The sequence below is a fragment of the Cimex lectularius genome, unplaced genomic scaffold (assembly GCF_000648675.2).
Source record: "Cimex lectularius strain Harlan isolate CLEC.00 unplaced genomic scaffold, Clec_2.1 scaffold92, whole genome shotgun sequence".
Lineage (NCBI taxonomy): Eukaryota > Metazoa > Arthropoda > Insecta > Hemiptera > Cimicidae > Cimex > Cimex lectularius.
Genome location: NW_019942502.1, coordinates 1,278,197 through 1,296,683, shown reverse-complemented (window position 1 = coordinate 1,296,683; position 18,487 = coordinate 1,278,197). Strand labels below are relative to the sequence as shown.

General features: G+C 32.3%; 1 protein-coding gene across 4 annotated transcripts in view; it reads right to left on the bottom strand.

Annotated features, from left to right (window-relative positions):
- Positions 1-18,487, bottom strand: part of LOC106670029 (atrial natriuretic peptide-converting enzyme-like) — a 111,695-nt gene that overhangs the window by 54,761 nt on the left and 38,447 nt on the right. Inside the window, exon 1 of one of the 4 annotated variants that reach the window (XM_014400013.2) lies at positions 9,952-10,169. The exons of 2 other annotated variants lie outside the window; for them this stretch is intronic. In XM_014400013.2, coding sequence (XP_014255499.1) covers positions 9,952-10,128 — 177 coding nt within the window. In that variant the 5' untranslated portion in view covers positions 10,129-10,169. Of the gene's footprint in view, positions 1-9,951; positions 10,170-18,487 lie in introns of those variants that run through there. One more of the 4 variants, XM_014400022.2, reaches the window with a different exon arrangement.

The window sequence follows — 18,487 nt, the reverse complement described above, 5'->3', positions numbered from 1 at the left end:
AATTGGATAAACATCTTTAATAACAGATTGATAGCCGTCTGTTCAATAATTACGATTAATTTCATCAAATTTGGTAGATCAGTTAGGAGATATTAATGGAAATGAGTCTTTTTGGAGAAAAGGCTTGCAAACCGGTACTGCTTCGGACCCCGTGGTCAGATATTTTACGATTTTAACTAATTTTCGAGTATTAACAATAACTTAAATAAACTATAATAATCCAAAGTTTCAACAAATCCTGGTTTTCAGTTGGGCAGATTTAAAAAAACAATACCTTCACCGTCTCACAAACCAGATTCCCTCGGTTATTCCTATGGATTTTATGTTTTTAATTAGTAACAATACACAATATTAATAATAAATGATAATAGCAAGAATTTTTAGGTATGTTAATATTACAGATTGCACAAAACAAATCATCTTTAAGACCCATGTACATCCTTACAACCAATTTTGTCCAAATGTAGATTTATTAGTATATGATAAACACTTATGATAAATTTCACGACATAATTTTTATGTGATGTTAAGGAAAGAAGCGTACCGCAGAGGGCGAGTGGTTAGGGCATTCGGTTGAGCAATACTTTGCCGTAAATACCGTTCTAGGTTCGAATCTCGCAATAACACATAGATTTTTAATTTAGAATAGCATGAAAAAAGTATTTTTAAGTAGTTTGACCGACACAGTGGTTCTGTAGCACCCAATGGATAGTTGGAAATTAAGGCCAACTGTATGACAGGACTCATTTGACTAATGCAATAAAAAAATTAATTAGGACGAAAAATATGGAATTTTTGAAAATTCTGAATCCAATTCTGTCTCATTCTTTCCAGTTGGTTGGCAGTTAACGTGTTCAAAACATAAAACGAAGAAAAAGAAAAGAATCAAGTCAAACTGAGCATCTACAGTTGAAAACGGTTTTTGCTGTCGATATTTTGACTCCGAAGCTTAGGTATTTTTTTCTTCAAACAGTTCAAAAAAAATCTCCTCCGCATTTAAGCCAAATTTTAAATTTACATACTTTTTGGAGCAAAATGTTCTTAAAAAATTCATTTTACCCGTTTATAAGACTCTTTGCAGACGAACTTTTATAAAAACTGTTCTTCCACCAAAACATTGCTTGTTTAAGTGAAATTTCGAAAAAATCCATGTTTTAATTAAAAACTTTCAATTAATTAAGGTTTTTAGTTGAGATAAAAAGTCAGTGTCACGAGCGGGATTCGAACCCACGAACTTCGGCTAGATACGCCGCTGCTCGACCACTTGAGCTATCGTCACTTCGATCCACTCGGGCACTAACTTTCCATCTCAACCCCACCTTTTGAATGAAATGGAGAGCTTTAGTGAAGTATACTTCATTTTAACTTATTAAATTCACTAGTTTTCGTGGTCCGCTTGACCAATTAATATCTTTCACATTGGTTAAATTTAAACAGCCCTAATTAATCATCGTCTAGTAATGGTTCGATGTGCTAGCTATTGAATAAAGAATGTGATTGAAAATTGTACTTCTAACCCAGAGTTGCATATTTAAAAGATACCGCAAATTAACTTAAAAAATTAGTCAATTTTGATGTCAAAGCTGAAATCTATTCAAAGCGGCCCTAACCCCAACACTACGTAATCTAACCATAACCTTAACTAACCTAATCTGTAATTAACCCTAACTAACCTAACCTATTCCTAACTCTCACCTAACCTAATATCCTTGTTGATAAGAACAAATAAAGGTGTTGACATGGGTTCATTTACAATTTTTTTAACGTATTATTTTGGGTTTTCATACTGAACTTACTATTTAACTTAACATAGCCAAACCCATCTGCTGTAACGCTAAATCGATGACGTAAAAGCGGCCCAAACCCCAACCCTACGTAACCTAACCATAACCTTAACTAACCTAATCTGTAACTAACGCTAACTAAGCTAACCTACTCCTAACTCTCACCTAACCTAATATCCTTGTTGAAAGAACAAATAAAGGTGTTGATATGGATTCATTTATAGATATTTTAACGTAATATTTTTGGTTTCCATACTGAATTTACTATTTAACCTAACCTAGCCAAACGATCTGCAGTAACGCAAAATCGATTACATAAAAATGGTCAGGCAGTGAAAAGTTTCTAGCTCCAAAATATTCATATTAAAATAGTTAAATATTATCCCTATTCAATCTTCGTCTTGTGATTGAAAATTTTCTTTCGAACGCAGAGTTGCATATTTAAAAGATACAATTAATTAAGGTTTTTGGTTGAGATGACAAAAAGGTAATGGCACGAGCAGGATTCGAACCCACGATCTTCGGCTAGATACGCCGCTGCTCTACCACTTGAGCTATCGTGACCTCGATCCACTCGGACATCAACTTCCTATCTCAACCCCACCTTATGAGTTTTCCCTCCTTTTTGCCATTTTTCATTCGTATCCCGCTCGTGCCATTACTTTTTTTTTCATCTCAACTAAAAACCTTAATTAATTGTAATGATTTAATTGGTCAAGCGGACCACGAAATTAGTGAATTTAAAAGATATAGCAAATTAAATTTAAAAATCAATATTGATGTCAAAGCTGAACTCTATCCAAAGCATCACTAACCCCAACCCTACGTAACCTAACCATAACCTTAACTAACCTAATCTGTAACTAACCGTAACTAAGCTAACCTATTCCTAACTCTCACCTAACCTAATATCCTTGTTGATAAGAACAAATAAAGGTGTTGACATGGGTTCGTTTACAGATTTTTTAACGTAATATTTTGGGTTTTCATACTGAACTTACTATTTACTTACTAACCTAGCTCAACATATCTGCGGTAATGCAAAATAATTTTTCTCGTATTTGTTATTTATAAAATATTATAACGAAGTATTATTATCTGGGATGTGATGGATTTGTAGTTTGGCCCTATTAAACCATCCTGGTGTTTATAACCAAGCTGATTTTGTCAAACGCCCTTTAGCAATTTTCAGTGGTTTGCCTGTGTTTTATTTTTTCAATCCATTTTCAGTTTGTGAAACTATGTGCATTCTTTTTGCTCTCAGAGAGGTTTGTGCTTTTTAAAATTCATATGTAATTTTTAAAAGAACAGCATAATAACACACAGGCCAACTAAAAATGATGGAAAGCCAAGACACAAATTGACCAGGCAGATCAAAAAAGTTCTGGCTGCAATATTTCAAAAATTTTTTGAATACAAATTTTGATAAAAAATTTTATTGAATGAACTACTATATAGGGGGTTCTGTTGCAATAACTTTTGCCAAGTTGTTAACATCAACGGAGTAACTTAAATTCTTACTTTTCCAACTTTTTCAAATTTATTACAACAAATTTTTTTAAAGCATTCAAATGAGGAGTTACATAAATCAAAAAGATCGGAAAAGAATCTCTAAGCGTACTCATGAAAATTCTTATTACCTGCCAGAATAAATTAAGGACCTGGGACGTACGGAATTATTTACGAGGTCTCAGAAGGGGCCCTTTAAAAGTGACTGTGACAAATTTTCTGTGTCGGGCCATTCCGAGTGGGAGTATTCGAAACATGCACGTGAACTATTCACCTAATAAGCTTACATTCTCCGGGTCGTCGCGTATCCCACGACCCATGGGTGACTCGAACGAGGGTTGTTTTTTTTCTTCGAGTTTGTCTACGTTGCGACAGTGAATGGAGTTGCATAACCTAGTGAACGGAGAAGAAGAACAAAACATTCAGGCGATCAATTAAGACAAGAAGAACCAGATGATAATTCAGTTTTATAATGATTTTTCAAATGCTTTTTAAAAAAAGCATAACTTTTGAGCTACTAGTCCACTGTCTCATTTAAAAGTGACATGATTATTATACTTTTTAAAATGTTATATAAAAACGTTTTCAATATTGTGAATTTGATATTTCATTTTACAAATCAGCGCCTCGTAAATATAGTGTTTTTCAGAAAACCGTCTAATTCTGATCAATTATTATTAATGATTTAATGATTAAAGATATCGATCGACTTTCTACAAAAATTAGGTAATACATTTTCTAATTATGTTACTTAACGCCTTCCCCACTTGATTGAAAAACTTCGAAACAATGCTGCGTGTGTAGGTGGGGTATGTTTGCGAATATTGTCCCTGTTTATCAATCACCGGACCCCGCTGAAAGCTATCTGCCTGACAGGTAATTACTAATTGATTCTACCATTGTTTGCCCTCGATGGACGTTTCGCCATTAAGATTGTAAATATTAGATTCTCTCTAAATGAGAAAGAGTTGTGACAGAAAGCCTCTGAGGTATGGATTCCCCCCCCCGTCCGGGAGAATTTGTAACATAGGACTGAGTCTAACCCTGTCCTTGACCCGGATCTCTTCTACTTGCATGCTGGAATGCAGATGGCTTTATATAAGAGATAAATGATCAGGAAGTGACATACAAGACCGGTAGGCAGTCGTAGATATCGCAAGCTTTTTGTTTACATTTCTCACTGAATGAAAATATATCAAACATTCCTTTTTTTATAGGTTCAGATATGATTAATGTTTTTTCATTGGCATTAGTTTTATTTTTATAATTTTATCCTAAGCCAAGGTGTAAATTAGATAATCGCAATAATAACACCTTTGAAGTTTGTCCTCGAGGAGGTTCATAGGTCAACTTTTGAGAAATTAAGTAGCCCGATTGCCAAAACCGTTAATAAGTCCTTGAAAAGCTGATTTACATTTAAGTATCAACAGGCGCCGATCCTATTATTCAGGATAAAATAACAGTTAATTAAAAGTTAAATCATAGTGATAATGCCATTATGGCAGGATCGAATCGAACCGAGGTGATCGTCCGTTCAGCTTATAGATTTCTTCCTGTCCCACCACCTAAACCATTTTGGGTCCGAATTGGAACAAAGACTCGATCCTATGGATTTTTGAAATTATCAAAGATCACTGTGAGATTGTGCTCTGTTCCCACGTACTCTGGAGCGGGGTGAAAGTCATTCTTATTTTTCACATGCACACTACTAACTATTGCAACAGCTTCCGTAACCTGGCAAGCGTGAAACAATACAAAAAGTAAAATAATAAAAAAACATGGTTTCAGTATTGTAAGCACATGCTTATACTAGTTAACTTTGTGAAATATTAATAATAGTTTCAATATCCTGGTGAAATAACCGATCGAATGCTTGACGATGAAATCCCATAAAAATTCCAACACCTAGCTTTGAAAAATTAGTGAATGTAGTCAAAAAAGTCAAAATTAATCATTTAATGATCTGTAAAAGAACCAATATCAAAATCTTTATTTTTCTCGTTAAAACTGGGCTGTTTACACATGGATGTGGATTTTGCACGTTAGATTGCGCAAGGGTTGGGTTAGGTGAGGTTAGCTTTAAAGTAAGAGTTAGTGTTAGGGCGGGTAAGGTTACATATCCATGAATGTATTTTTTTTTGGTAAAGTGGAAAAAATATACAAGTACGTAGCGCTAGTTTTTAACATTTTAAGTTAATAATTGAAAATCGCGATGAAGGGGAATATATTTCCTCAAAAGTCACCAAAGAAACTATTTTTCTTTTTAATTGGCATCATCTCTGATCGTCTTTTAGTTTAAAATTATATTATAGACGGCTGAACAATATTAATATAGTAGATAATTTCACGTGGAAATATTTTATTACTGTAATTTGCCGGATTGGGATTAAAAATTGGCCAAGTGTTTTTTTACCCAGTGTGTTTACCGGGGAGTGCAAATGGGTAAGGTTATGGCAGGAATTTGCAGGTTAGGTTAGGTTAGTGTTAGGACAGGTTAGGTTAAATTTAAAAATAGTGATATGGACGTGTTACACATAAAGTATACAAGTGCAAAGTATGATTGTTTAATATTTTAAATTAATAACTGAAAGTCCATTGTCCTGATGAAGGGGATATATCCTCGGAAGGTCGCCGAATGATCTGAGAGTTTTTATTTTTAACTGGCATCATCCATGATCATAAGAATTTATATTGTTACAAGTTGAACGATATCTTTAATTTTTTGCATAATTTCCAAGTTTGTACATATTCATTTACGTTTTAGTGGTCAATTGACCAAGTTACTTCTTTCAACTAATTATTATTTTTATGTAAGCCTTGGTTGAGATAAAAAAGTCAGTGTCACGAGCGGGATTCGAACCCACGACCTTCGGCTAAATACGCCGCTCACACCAGTCACAGTAGCTCATGTGGTAGAGCGGCGTATTTAGCCGAAGGTCGTGGGTTCGAATCCCACTCGTGACACTGACTTTTTTTTTATCTCAACCAAGACCTTACATAAAAAGAATAATTTGTACATATTCATAAAAAATATTACTGAGTAGAACAAAATTATATGGTAAACTCAATGTTCACACGTTGCAGTGTTTTCTTACTCACTGTGATTACCTGGACTAGGTTAAAAATTTGCTTAAATTAAAAAAATTAAAAATTGTCTTCATGAAAAGAATATATTCCTGGAAAAGTGTAAAGAAATTTAGTGTTTCACTTTTTAAATGGCATCAACTTTGATTGTCTTTTATCATAAAATTGAAATTTCTGAAGGCTGATAACTAACAATATCAGGAATAATTTTCAAATTTATAAATAATCGTACAAATATTTTGATCAAACGTATATAGAAAACGCCAACTACACACGTTGCACTATTTTGGTTATCACTGTAATTGACTGGACTAGGTTCAAAAACTTGCCAAACAATTTTTTAATCCATTATTAACACTATTTCATGGTTTTTTAGGAGTAAAGGTTACAGTCAGGTTACATATATATGCTTCAGTTTTTCAGTGCAAATTTTGACTTAATGAAGATTTTCTCATCTTGAATTTTATTTAGAATAAATGAATGATATATAATATAATGTGAAAAGAGATTTGAGATCAAAGTAATTTCTGAGAACGTAGAACTAACTTATTTTTGTAGCTAACTTAGCTAATAAATCATTTTTGAAAGCATACTATTTTGGAATTTTTGAACACTTAATTTTTTAATAATACTAATATATAAATAATTATTATGCAAATTGATTTGAGTTGAATCAATTCAATAACTTGACATCCGACCTTTCTTATTCGGCGTTGAAATCTTTTTAAGGGGTGTTTTTGTAAATAGAACACTTACGAGCCGTATGTTTAAGGTTCCATGAAATAAACCACCGAATCGATCCAAGTTGTAAAAAATAACGAGGCGATATTTTATAATTAAGCCCGCAATAAATTGCATGTTGACTGTAATATAAAAATCTTCTCCGATGTAAAGGTTGAAGCTCACGCATGCGGATGTATTCGTTTCCGGTTTGGCCATCATCTAAAGCTAATTTAATGGGCAATTTACTTTGGTAATCGGCATAAAACGGGGAGAATTGAGATATTATGACACTTATAAGCTTCATAAGGTAAATCGTGAATTATTATCGTCCGAGATGATGGTGGTTCCTAATGATCGAGGAGAGTGATAAAAAAGTGATTTTTAACACTTTAAGGCTTAATGTTGTCTTAGAGCACCATGAACTTTAGCTTTTTTTAATGTTAGCAGTAAATCCCGTGAGCTTAGTGACAGAGAGTTTACTTTGACGGCAAATGAATCAGTGTTGCCAACACACGGGCACTGACCCAGCCCTAAACTCGCGGGAATTCCAGCGGACTTTAAACAAAATTGCTAAAGTTGGTATTGCTTTGAAACGGCCTTGACCAAAACAGAGTTAAATTTTAAACTTTACATAAAAAAATTTATATTTGGCAATATAACAATCGATACAAGATGGAGTCACTACTCATCTCCAACTGATTGAAGAGCCAGTTGGAGATTGAAGATTCCGAGATTGAGATTTGAGATTGGTCGCCAAAAAAATCAGTATTGCTAATTCACGGGATGAAACGTTGAAGGTAAAACACTGCCAGTCCTAAATTCCCGTGATTTCCTGCTAACTTTAAGGAAAATTGCTAAAGTTGGTATTCCTCTGAAGCAGCCTTGAGCAAGAAAGGGTTAAATTTTAAATTGTATATAAAACTTTTATGTTTGGCAAATATACCAATCGATACAACATGCAGTAATGGGTTGCAGAGCCAGTTGAAGATTCCAAGATGGAGATTTTAGAGTGGATGCCTAAAAAATCAGTGTTGCCAATACACGTGATGAAACGTTGAAGGTATAACACTGCCCCTGCACTAAACTCGCGTGATTTCCTGCTAACTTTCTGCAAAATTGCTAAAGTTGGTATTCCTCTGAAGCAGCCTTGAGCAAGAAAGAGTTAAATTTTAAATTGTATATAAAACTTTTATGTTTGGCGAATACAACAATCGATACATCATCTGAAGCAGGCTTGACCAAGAAAGAGTTAAATTTTAAATATAAAACTTTTATGTTTGGCAAATATAACAATCGATACAACATGCAGTAATGGGTTGCAGAGCCAGTTAAAGATTCCAAGATGGAGATTTTAGATTGGGCGCCAAAAAAATCAGTGTTGCCAATACACGGGATGAAACGTTGAAGGTAAAACACTGCCCCCGTCCTAAACTCACCTGATTTCCTCCTAACTTTCAGAAAATTGCTAAATTTAGTATTAATCGGAATCTGCCTTGAGCAAAAAAGTGTTAAATTTTAAACTGTACATAAAACTTTTATGTTTGGCAAATATACCAATCGATAGAACATGCAGTAATGGGTTGCAGAGCCGGTTGAAGATTCCAAGATAGAGGTTTTAGATTGGGCGCCAAAAAAATCAGTGTTGCCAATACGCGGGATGAAACATGGAAGGTAAAACACTGCCCACGCCCTATACTCGCGTGATTTCCTGGTAACTTTAAGAAAAATTGCTAAAGATGGTATTCCTCTGAAGCAGCCTTGGGCAAGAAAGGGTTAATAAAAAAAAATAGTAGGAAAATAACATATAGGAGGAAAACCAACGTTAGAATATATCGATTATTAAAGATAATAAAATACAGTTTTTAAATGGAATTTGATTTGAACTATCTTTCGATGTTTCCTTTGTTTAAATTTGATAATTACATATTTGATGTAAATGGCATGTATGAAAAAGCTTTTGAAAGAAAAAGAATGCTTTGTTATGTGTACATGAATCGCTGGGTCAAAGGACACCACGTGTCGATTCTCCAAACTTAATTATCATAAATTATACATTTGAAACTTTATTTTTTAATATTCGAAAGTATCCAATTTTGAAATGCTTATATGTTTACAAGTGAAATAAAGATGTATAATATTGTCCTCTTCCTCTTAAGATCTTAGCAATTCTGTATGGACGATTAAAAAAATAATTATTTTACCCATTTTTCATATTTTTGCATAAATAAATTCTGTTTGATTTTGATCGCCAAATTTATTAAAAAATTTAAATTTTTAGTAACCACGTGGCCTTTGGTCGATCTATACTCATGTAACGTCCAGTTACCATTTTACATATTCATGAGCTCTTAAAAGGTCAGTTAAATCAATTAAAAACCAAATTAGTCGAATTTGGAAACATTGAGACAAATTGACAAAGTATTAGTCAATATCTTATGTACAAATATTTTAAAAAATAACACGACAAACATAATTCGCCATTGATGATTGTATAATAGACTTTATTGTGTTGATCACGACAACTTTTTACCGAAAGCTGTCAGTATTAAAGTACTTTTTGGTATTTCTTTGTCAGTTGTGCTTAGTTTGTAATAGTTATGCAAAACTGCAACTATTGAAAAAAAAGCATGTCTGACAAAAATTTGCCATTTGTGGCAATCTATTTGACCTGGGTTAATTCTTTTTGCTGTATGCAATGCTGTAAGCAATGTATAAGGTCTTGTATAATTAAATAAAACGTAAGACGTTGTTTAAAGAGAAGTTTAGAGTAAAATTAAAAGTAATTACAGTGATCAAAATAAAAGAGGTATAATTTTTTAAAATAAATGATTGATGTCGTTTAAAATCCTACCGGGTAATTAAAATTGTATCCTTTGAGTGAGCTGGTTATTTCGAGTGGTTGGTCTGTAAGATAGTGGAATCTCGCCGGTGCTCTCGCAGGGCCAGGGGCGAGGGCTTCGGCGCTGGCCGTCGTCGAAGCTCCTTCGTCCTCTTCGCCTGCGACGGACATGGTCCTCCTGAAGAACATGTCTGGGCACTTGTCTCGAGGGACACTGGGCTACCGGGAGCTGGGCTAAACCCCGCTGGTTTCCCCCCCACGTAATTTTTCTCACCGTCTTAATTAATGTTCCTCCCGCCCGGCGAAGCGGACCCAAAAGACAAGGAGTGGGTTCCCACCTTACGCTTTCCCACGTGTAATATATTGGCAATTTTCCGTATCGAAAAGGAAATTTTATACCTTATTCTCAAGACTGTTCTGTACAATAAATCCGACTCTTTGGAATCTATAGAATTTCAATTTCTATAGAAATACACAATGAACACCTGATGATAATGCAGAAGAATCAACATATTAGACACTTATTTTACAACTTACACACTTCCTCAAACGAACTAGTAGTAAACATACGTAAATTGAAAAAATAATCATAAAATTTTTTTTAAAAATACCACCAGCATGCGTTTGAAGAATTTACCCACAAGATAATTATTTCATAATCCACAAAACTCCTAAACGTATTAATAATTATGAACAATCTGTAAATTGAAATAATAAGATCGAAAATTCCTTAGAAATATACTGCAAACAATTAATGCGGATGTAGTTAAAGAATGAACCTAGTAGACCCCCATAATTCCTTAAAAAATCAATAGTTTTGAAAAAAGCTAATTGAAAAATAACGACCTAAAAATCTTTCAAAACACAACGTGAAAACCTGATGAGAATGCGTATGACTAATCAACATATTTCACACTTATTTTACAGCTTACACACTTCCTCAAACTAACTGTAATAATAATAGTGGTAAACATACGTAAATTGAACAAATAATCAAAAAATCTTTAAAAATACCACCAGCGTGCGTTTGAAGAATTTACCCACAAGATAATTATTTCATAATCCGCAGAACTCCTAAACGTATTAATAATTATGAACAATCTATAAATTGAAATAAGAGCTAAAATTCTTTAGAAATATACTGCAAACAAGTAATGCGGATGTATTTAAAGAATGAACCTAGTAGACCCTCATAATTCCTAAAAAAAAGTTCAATTGTTTTGAAAAAAGATAAATTGAATTCAACCAAAAAACACTGGTCGTAAAAGTACGTAAGTTGAAAAAATAATGTCAAAAAAATTTTTTTTTAGAAATATCATGTGAACATCTGATGAAAATGCGTTTGTAGAATTCGCCTACTAGACAATTATTTCATGATCAGCATAACAATAAGAATAATCCCAAACAACTCAACAAGAAGAAAAATATGTAAATTGAAAAAATACTGGAATCAAAAGTAAGAAAAACGACTAAGTTAAAAAAACAACGACGTAAACATTAGTTGGAACAGTCCTTAACAAACAATAGTTGGAAAAATAAGAAAATTGAAAAAATAATCACAAAAAAAAATCTTTAAAAATACCACCAGAATGCTTTTGAAGAATTTACCCAGAAGTAATTATTTCATAATCCACGTAACTTCTAAACGTATATAACGTAAAACGTAAAATACGAACAATCTGTAAATTGAAACAATAAGATCGAAAATTACTTAGAAATATACTGCGAACAATTAATGCGGTTGTATTTAAAGAATGAACTCAGTAGACCCTCATAATTCATAAAAAAAAGGTCAATTCTTTTGAAAAAAGGTAAATTGAATTCCTCAAAAAACACTAGTAGTAAAAGTACGTAAGTTGAAAAAATAATGCCAAAACTTTTTTTTAGAAATGCCATGTGAACATCTGATGAGAATGCGTTTGAAGAATTCACCTAATAAACAATTATTTCATAATCAGCGTAATTCCCAAATAATTCAACAATAAGCAAAATATGTAAATTGAAAAAATATTTATTTTTAAACATACGCTGTGAACTATTGATGCGCATATAATTAAATAATCAACTTACTAGACTCTCATTTTATAACCCACATAATTCTTACTGGAATCAAAAGTAAGAAAAACAACGACGTAAAATTCTTTAGAAATATTCTATGTAGCCTGATGAGGATGTTTTCAAACGACCAACTCATTACACTATTAGTTTATAACCTTCCTTAAAAAACAGTAATTGGAAAAATAAGAAAATTGAAAAAATCATGAAATTGGTTTTAGAAATATCATGTGAACATCTGATGAGAATACGTTTGGAGAATTCACCTACTAAACAATTATTTCATAATCCGTGTAATTCAGAAACAGCTCAACAATAAGAAAAATTCATTATAGTTTGTGGTCCGATTGACCGAATAACATTTTTCAATTGATTAATCTTTATGTTGCGCATTGGTTGAGGTAAAAAAGTCAGTGTCACGAGCGGGATTCGAACCCACGACCCTCGGCCAATAAGCTGCTGTTTTTATAATCACACTTGAGCTATAAGAAAAATAATGAGAAAACATGAAAAATTATTTATCAAAAAATCTTTAAAAATAAAATGTGAACTATTGATGTGCATTAAATTAAAGAATCAACTTAGACTCTTATTTTATTACCCACATAATTCTTACTGAAATCAAGGAAAATAACTAAATTAAAAAACACTATATCCTCATGGGGATGTGTTCAAACGATACACTATTAACGGTAACGATTATTTTATAACCTTCATATGCACTTCCTTAACAAACAATAATTGTAAAAATACGAAATACAAACAATAGTTGGGAAAAATAAAAAAATACTATATAAATTGAAAAAATAATGACCTAATTATTTTTAAAAATACACTGTGAAAATTTGTTGAGGATGCTTTAAAGAATCAACCTATTACTCTTATTTATAATCCAAATAATTAATAACAAAATCAAATTTAGAAAAAAATAAGTAAATTGAAAAAATAACGACCAAAAAATTCGATAGAAATACAGTGTGAACCATCTATTTACAAGATTCTTAATATAACTTACATGTTTCTGAAAGAAATCAATACTAGAAAAAAAATTGATAATTGAAAAATAATAACAAACAATTTGTAGTAATAACATGTGAACATCTGATGGGAATGCGTTTGAAAAAAAAATTAATTTTCAGCTACTAGAAAATTATATCATATTCCTCAGCTAATAAATAGTAGAACCAATAAGTATATTTAAAAAATAATGATATAAAAATTTGTAGAAATACACTGGAGACACTTCTTGAAAATGCTTTTGAAAAATTCACAGACGAGGCCTTTTTTTTAACCCGAATATTTCCTTAACTAATAAATAGTAGAACCAATAAGTAAATTGAAAAAGTAACCTGGATCTCGGTATGGACTGAATGAAAAGCTATGCTTAATTGTTACTATCAAGCTTTCGAGTTTTTTAAAGGTCATTATCAAAAATTCGTAAAACAATTGTTTTTTCATTCAGACCATACCATTCAAGTTTATTCATGAGTAAAAAGGTGGTTGATACATTTAAAACTTTAAAATGAAAAAAAAAAAAATAGAAAAGTCTGTAGAAATACACTGGGAACATTGACAAGGATGCTTGTGAAGAGCATACACACGTTGTAAATTATAACTAACATAATTGTTTAAAAAGTAATTGTTGAAAATAAAATTATATAAAGATGAAACACTATAAGACGTTTATTACACAAGAGTGAATTCCTTAACAGACAGTAGATGGAAAAATTAAAAAATTGAAGAAACAATGAACTAAATTTTTTTAGAAATATGCTTAAAACAGCTGGGCTTTTGGTCAGTTTGAGAAAATCGAAATGTTCAAATACCACAATTGCTCTTTTTTTTCTTTTTTTAAAGAGAAATTTCAAATTAATCGTTCGTAATTAATCAGAACCCGATACTTCGCACCTTTCATTTTAAAAATTATCCCGTTGTCAAGGATAATAAGTTGAAACGAACAAATTAAAAGGCGTTTAAATAATTGAGGAAATTTTCTTCCGAACGATATTTAAGTCCATTAACTTTCATTATAAGCAACAAATACTTCCTTTGCCGCGAAGTTATTATCTAAAACTGACATTCTACTAATAATTTAATTACAATTGTAATTCGTGGTTGTCGATTTGATTTAATCATATTTTTTGAAATATGACTAAGCTAATGTGTTTATGCTGGTATTGTAGCTAACATAATTGAACCTGTCATTTATGAAACGGCATAAATCATCTAATATATATAGATATATATATTATCTATCCTCAGAGAAAGAATATATTTCGGGTACTTGTGTCTTTTCTATTTTTATTAGAAACTTGATAACGAAGCTAACTTTTTTATGATGTTCTTTTTAGAACATGTCTTCCATAAAGAAATCAAAATTTACGTGAATGCCATATTTTCGGAAAAACCTATGGAGTTTCTCAAATGTTTTGTTCAACTATAATCGGATGGCTTTTGGCTATGTTAATTTGGTCATCTGACCTAGAACCTTTTCCGTTTACTTAAATGATTTTTCAGGACGAGTGGGGATGATGCAACCTTTGTTTGATCATGCTCCGGAGTCTATCAATCATACTACAATGGAGTCGTTTCTTCTTCTTGAGACGTTGCGCAACGAAGAGGCGCCTCGGCAAACTCCGATTATCTAATGGGAAGGCAACCTCCAGGAACAGAGAGTCTGAATATGATCGACGCATCCGAAGCTTTGAACGTAATTTCTTTTCAATCAGAAATCAATTCTTTCGCCTCGGCTCTTCGTTATAACCCGTTGTTCATTAATAACGTCAGCTTTCTCTGCCTCAATTGTTTGGGGTTGATTTATGCAAGGGGTGGTCGTAGAGACCAAAGACCTCTAAAAAGAATATCAAGACTATTTTTCAGGTGTATATCGGATTTTCAAATACAAGCTTTCTTCTTCGTTTCAGATGAATGGAATCGTCAAATCACTCAGAATGATTTTAAATAGGCGCAAGCCTTTCTATCATTTTGATCGTTTGAACCTTTTTTTCGTTTGATTATATACAAATATGCATAAACTATGGATATCGAGACGGCACATGGCCAAAATAATTGTTATTCTCTCGTCGTTCCAACAGTGACTTTCTTTCCATCTGAATACCAAAAGGAGGCATCGACGGATCGAATCTTTCTTCCGACGCATGGGGAAAATTACAATTATTTACAACACGCGAATATGCTAAGACGCTAAGTGGCCGGAGCGGCGGAATTGACCAAGTCCGGCGGAAGGAAATGATCTGTAAATAAGACTCAATAGGGTATAATGGTTTCAACTTTCCCCGATAGACACACAAACACACACACACACACACACACTCGAACGACTGCGAAAAAATGGCCATAATGCTAAACTATCTAATTAAGGCATAATTGCGGCAGTCAAATTATGCCGATTCGACATAAGATCTAACAGTTAAACCGAATTGTGTGATATAACCGGAAATAACCCTGGACAATTATTTCCTGAAAGAGCATTAATGTCTATTACAGAGATTTCAAGGTGGCATCAAAAATTTTCTACCCCTGATAATAGTTATTGCGTGCCATTGTCTAAGATTAAATCATTAGTAAAATACTTGTTTTTTTTTCTTTTCTTCCTTTGTTGAGCATATATTTCACGGACTGTATAACAGTTAGTATGTTTTTAAATATAAAATTAGGATTGCATTGAGATTAGATACATAAAAAATTAAAAAAAACGCTAAGATACATTCAGTAACGTCGGTCAAAACATATTTAAAAAAATATTTTTTATATCCTTATTAATTCTTACTATAATAAAAACAGTATATACAATAAAGTATTTGACTTAAGATGTATCCTCGGCGTCGGGACTTCTGAGAGAAAAGATGGAAACTTCTGTATCATCAATCAAACAATTCAAAAGATTCTCTATGAGAAATAAATTACAGGACTTAAAAATCTTGCACGACACCTAGTTAATTGAGAGGAAGACTTGCTAAATGAAGCGTAAAACTGTTAAAAGCAAAATTGTAGGTTGAGAAAAGGATAAGACTTAAGGAATATCCTTGCGCGACACCTAGTCTATTGAAAAAAAGGAAAATGTTCCATCATCAGAACACTGTTAAAAAGAAGAACTCTTTGTTTATATGGAATAAAGTACAGCACTTAAGAAATATCCTCGCGTGACGTCTATTAAGAAAAACAACTTTATCATCGATAAAACGCCTAAAAAGAAATTTTTCTGTATATGGAATAAAGTGTAGTATTTAAGAAATATCCTTGCGCGATATCTAATCAATTGATTTTTTAATCTTATTATGAATAATACTCCATAGTCGGAACCAAAAAAAAAACAAAAAACCACTATTTAATAAAATAACCTGTTAATGCAAAACAGCACTAATAATATTGTCAATAAAAGATAATATAGTTTTCTCTAATTAATTGAAGAAGAAAAAGAAAAACTGTTAAAATGAAGAATTCTTTGGGTAGATGGAATGAAATATAAAACTTAAGAAATACCCTTACGCAACACGTAGTCCACTGAGAAGAAAGAAAGAAAAGAATTATCTATCAGTAAAATTATAAAACTATTAAAAAGAAGAATTTTTTGTGTATTTGTGTAATATTCTTGCACGACGATGGGTTTATTTTAGAAAAAAAGCTGTATCGTCGGTAAAACTGTTAAGAAGAAATTTTTGTGTATATGGAATAAAGTGTAGGATTTAAGAAATATCCTTGCTCGATATCTAATCAATTGATTTTTTAATCTTATTATGAATAATACTGAATATGAAGAAACATCGGTAAAACTGTTAAAATGAAGAATTACTTGGGTAGATGGAATGAAATATAAGACTTAAGAAATACCCTTATGCAGCACGTAGTCCACTGAGAAGAAAGAAGGAAAATAATTATTTATCAGTAAAATTATAAAACTATTAAAAAGAAGAATTGTTTGTGTATTTGTGTAATGTTCTTGCACGACGATGGGTTTATTTTAAAGAAAAAAAGCTGTATCGTCGGTAAAACTGTTAAGAAGAAATTTTTGTGTATATGGAATAAAGTGTAGGATTTAAGAAATATCCTTGCGCGATATCTAATCAATTGATTTTTTAATCTTATTATGAATAATACTGAATATGAAGAAACATCGGTAAAACTGTTAAAATGAAGAAATTACTTGGGTAGATGGAGTGTAGGATTTAAGAAATATCCTTGCGCGACATCTAATCAATTGATTTTTTAAATTACAATTAATTAAGGTTTTTAGCTGAGATGAAAAACCTTAATTAATTGTAATGTATTAATTGGTCAAGCGGACCACGAAATTAGTGAATTTAATGATTTTTTAAATCTTATTATTTGTAATATTCCATTATAATAAATATAATAACATCCATAGACACCAACAAACGTAATTTAATAAAACAACTTGCTGAAGAAAAACAACACAAACAATATTATCAATAAAAAATTATATTGTTTTTATCTAATCAATTAAAAACCAAGAAAAAGAAAAGAAAAAATATTAAAAAGAAGAATTGTTACTATAGAAGGATTAAAGGGCAGGACTTAAGAAATATTCTCGTACGACACCTAGTCAATTGAGAGGAAGACCTGTCCAATTATATGTAAAATTGTTAAACGAAGAATTGTTTGTGTATGTGGAATAAAGGATATGACCTAAGAAATATCCTTGCACACACATCGCCCATTATGTTCAACATTCAACACACTGTTAGACCCAATATATATAATATGTTGTTTCATGCTACAAAAAGCATATCCCACTCACGCTTCTTCCGTCGATCATAACTCAGAAATGCTCGATCCTATCAAAATTTTCCTTTCAGTACAAGTGGCATAAAATAAGCTCTCAAATCGAATTGTACAATAAAAATATTGGATTTTCATCAAAAATAACAAAGTTAGTGTCATTTACCTGCTAGATGAGAAAGTTATGTAAAATCTATTACCACCCCGCGATTTCTAACCAAAATTAACATGTGGTTCGTATAAGACCATTTTTTGCTAAAGTTGATCGTTTTCGAATTAAATGGGTGGACGATAGAAGTTGATACACCCTGTATAACTCTGTCCGTAAGAGAAAGTAACTTGAATAACAGAGTAATTAGTTCATCTTTTTGATTTAGATAGCTTTAAAACGTAGATTTTTACGTCGAGTTTCACCAAAGGAGGAGCCCCCCACGAAGAGACCGACGTCCCAGGCTGTTCTTCCGAACTGTCAGTCCGATTTAAAATAGGTGAAAGTCCTTAGTCCGGGCAACTCAGACGCACTGACAGCAACCGCTGCAAAAATCATCCAGGACTCCCTGTCTAAATATATAAATCCGACGTTCCCTGCCCGACTCCATTTCCACATCCATCAAATCGGATGTGGTTTTAATCATTTGGTAAACTGGAGAACGACAAGGCTCAAAAGCAAAACGGACAAGTTGAGAATTGACAGTAAGAAGCCTACCCAGGCTTTGAAAGCAAAGCAGAAAAT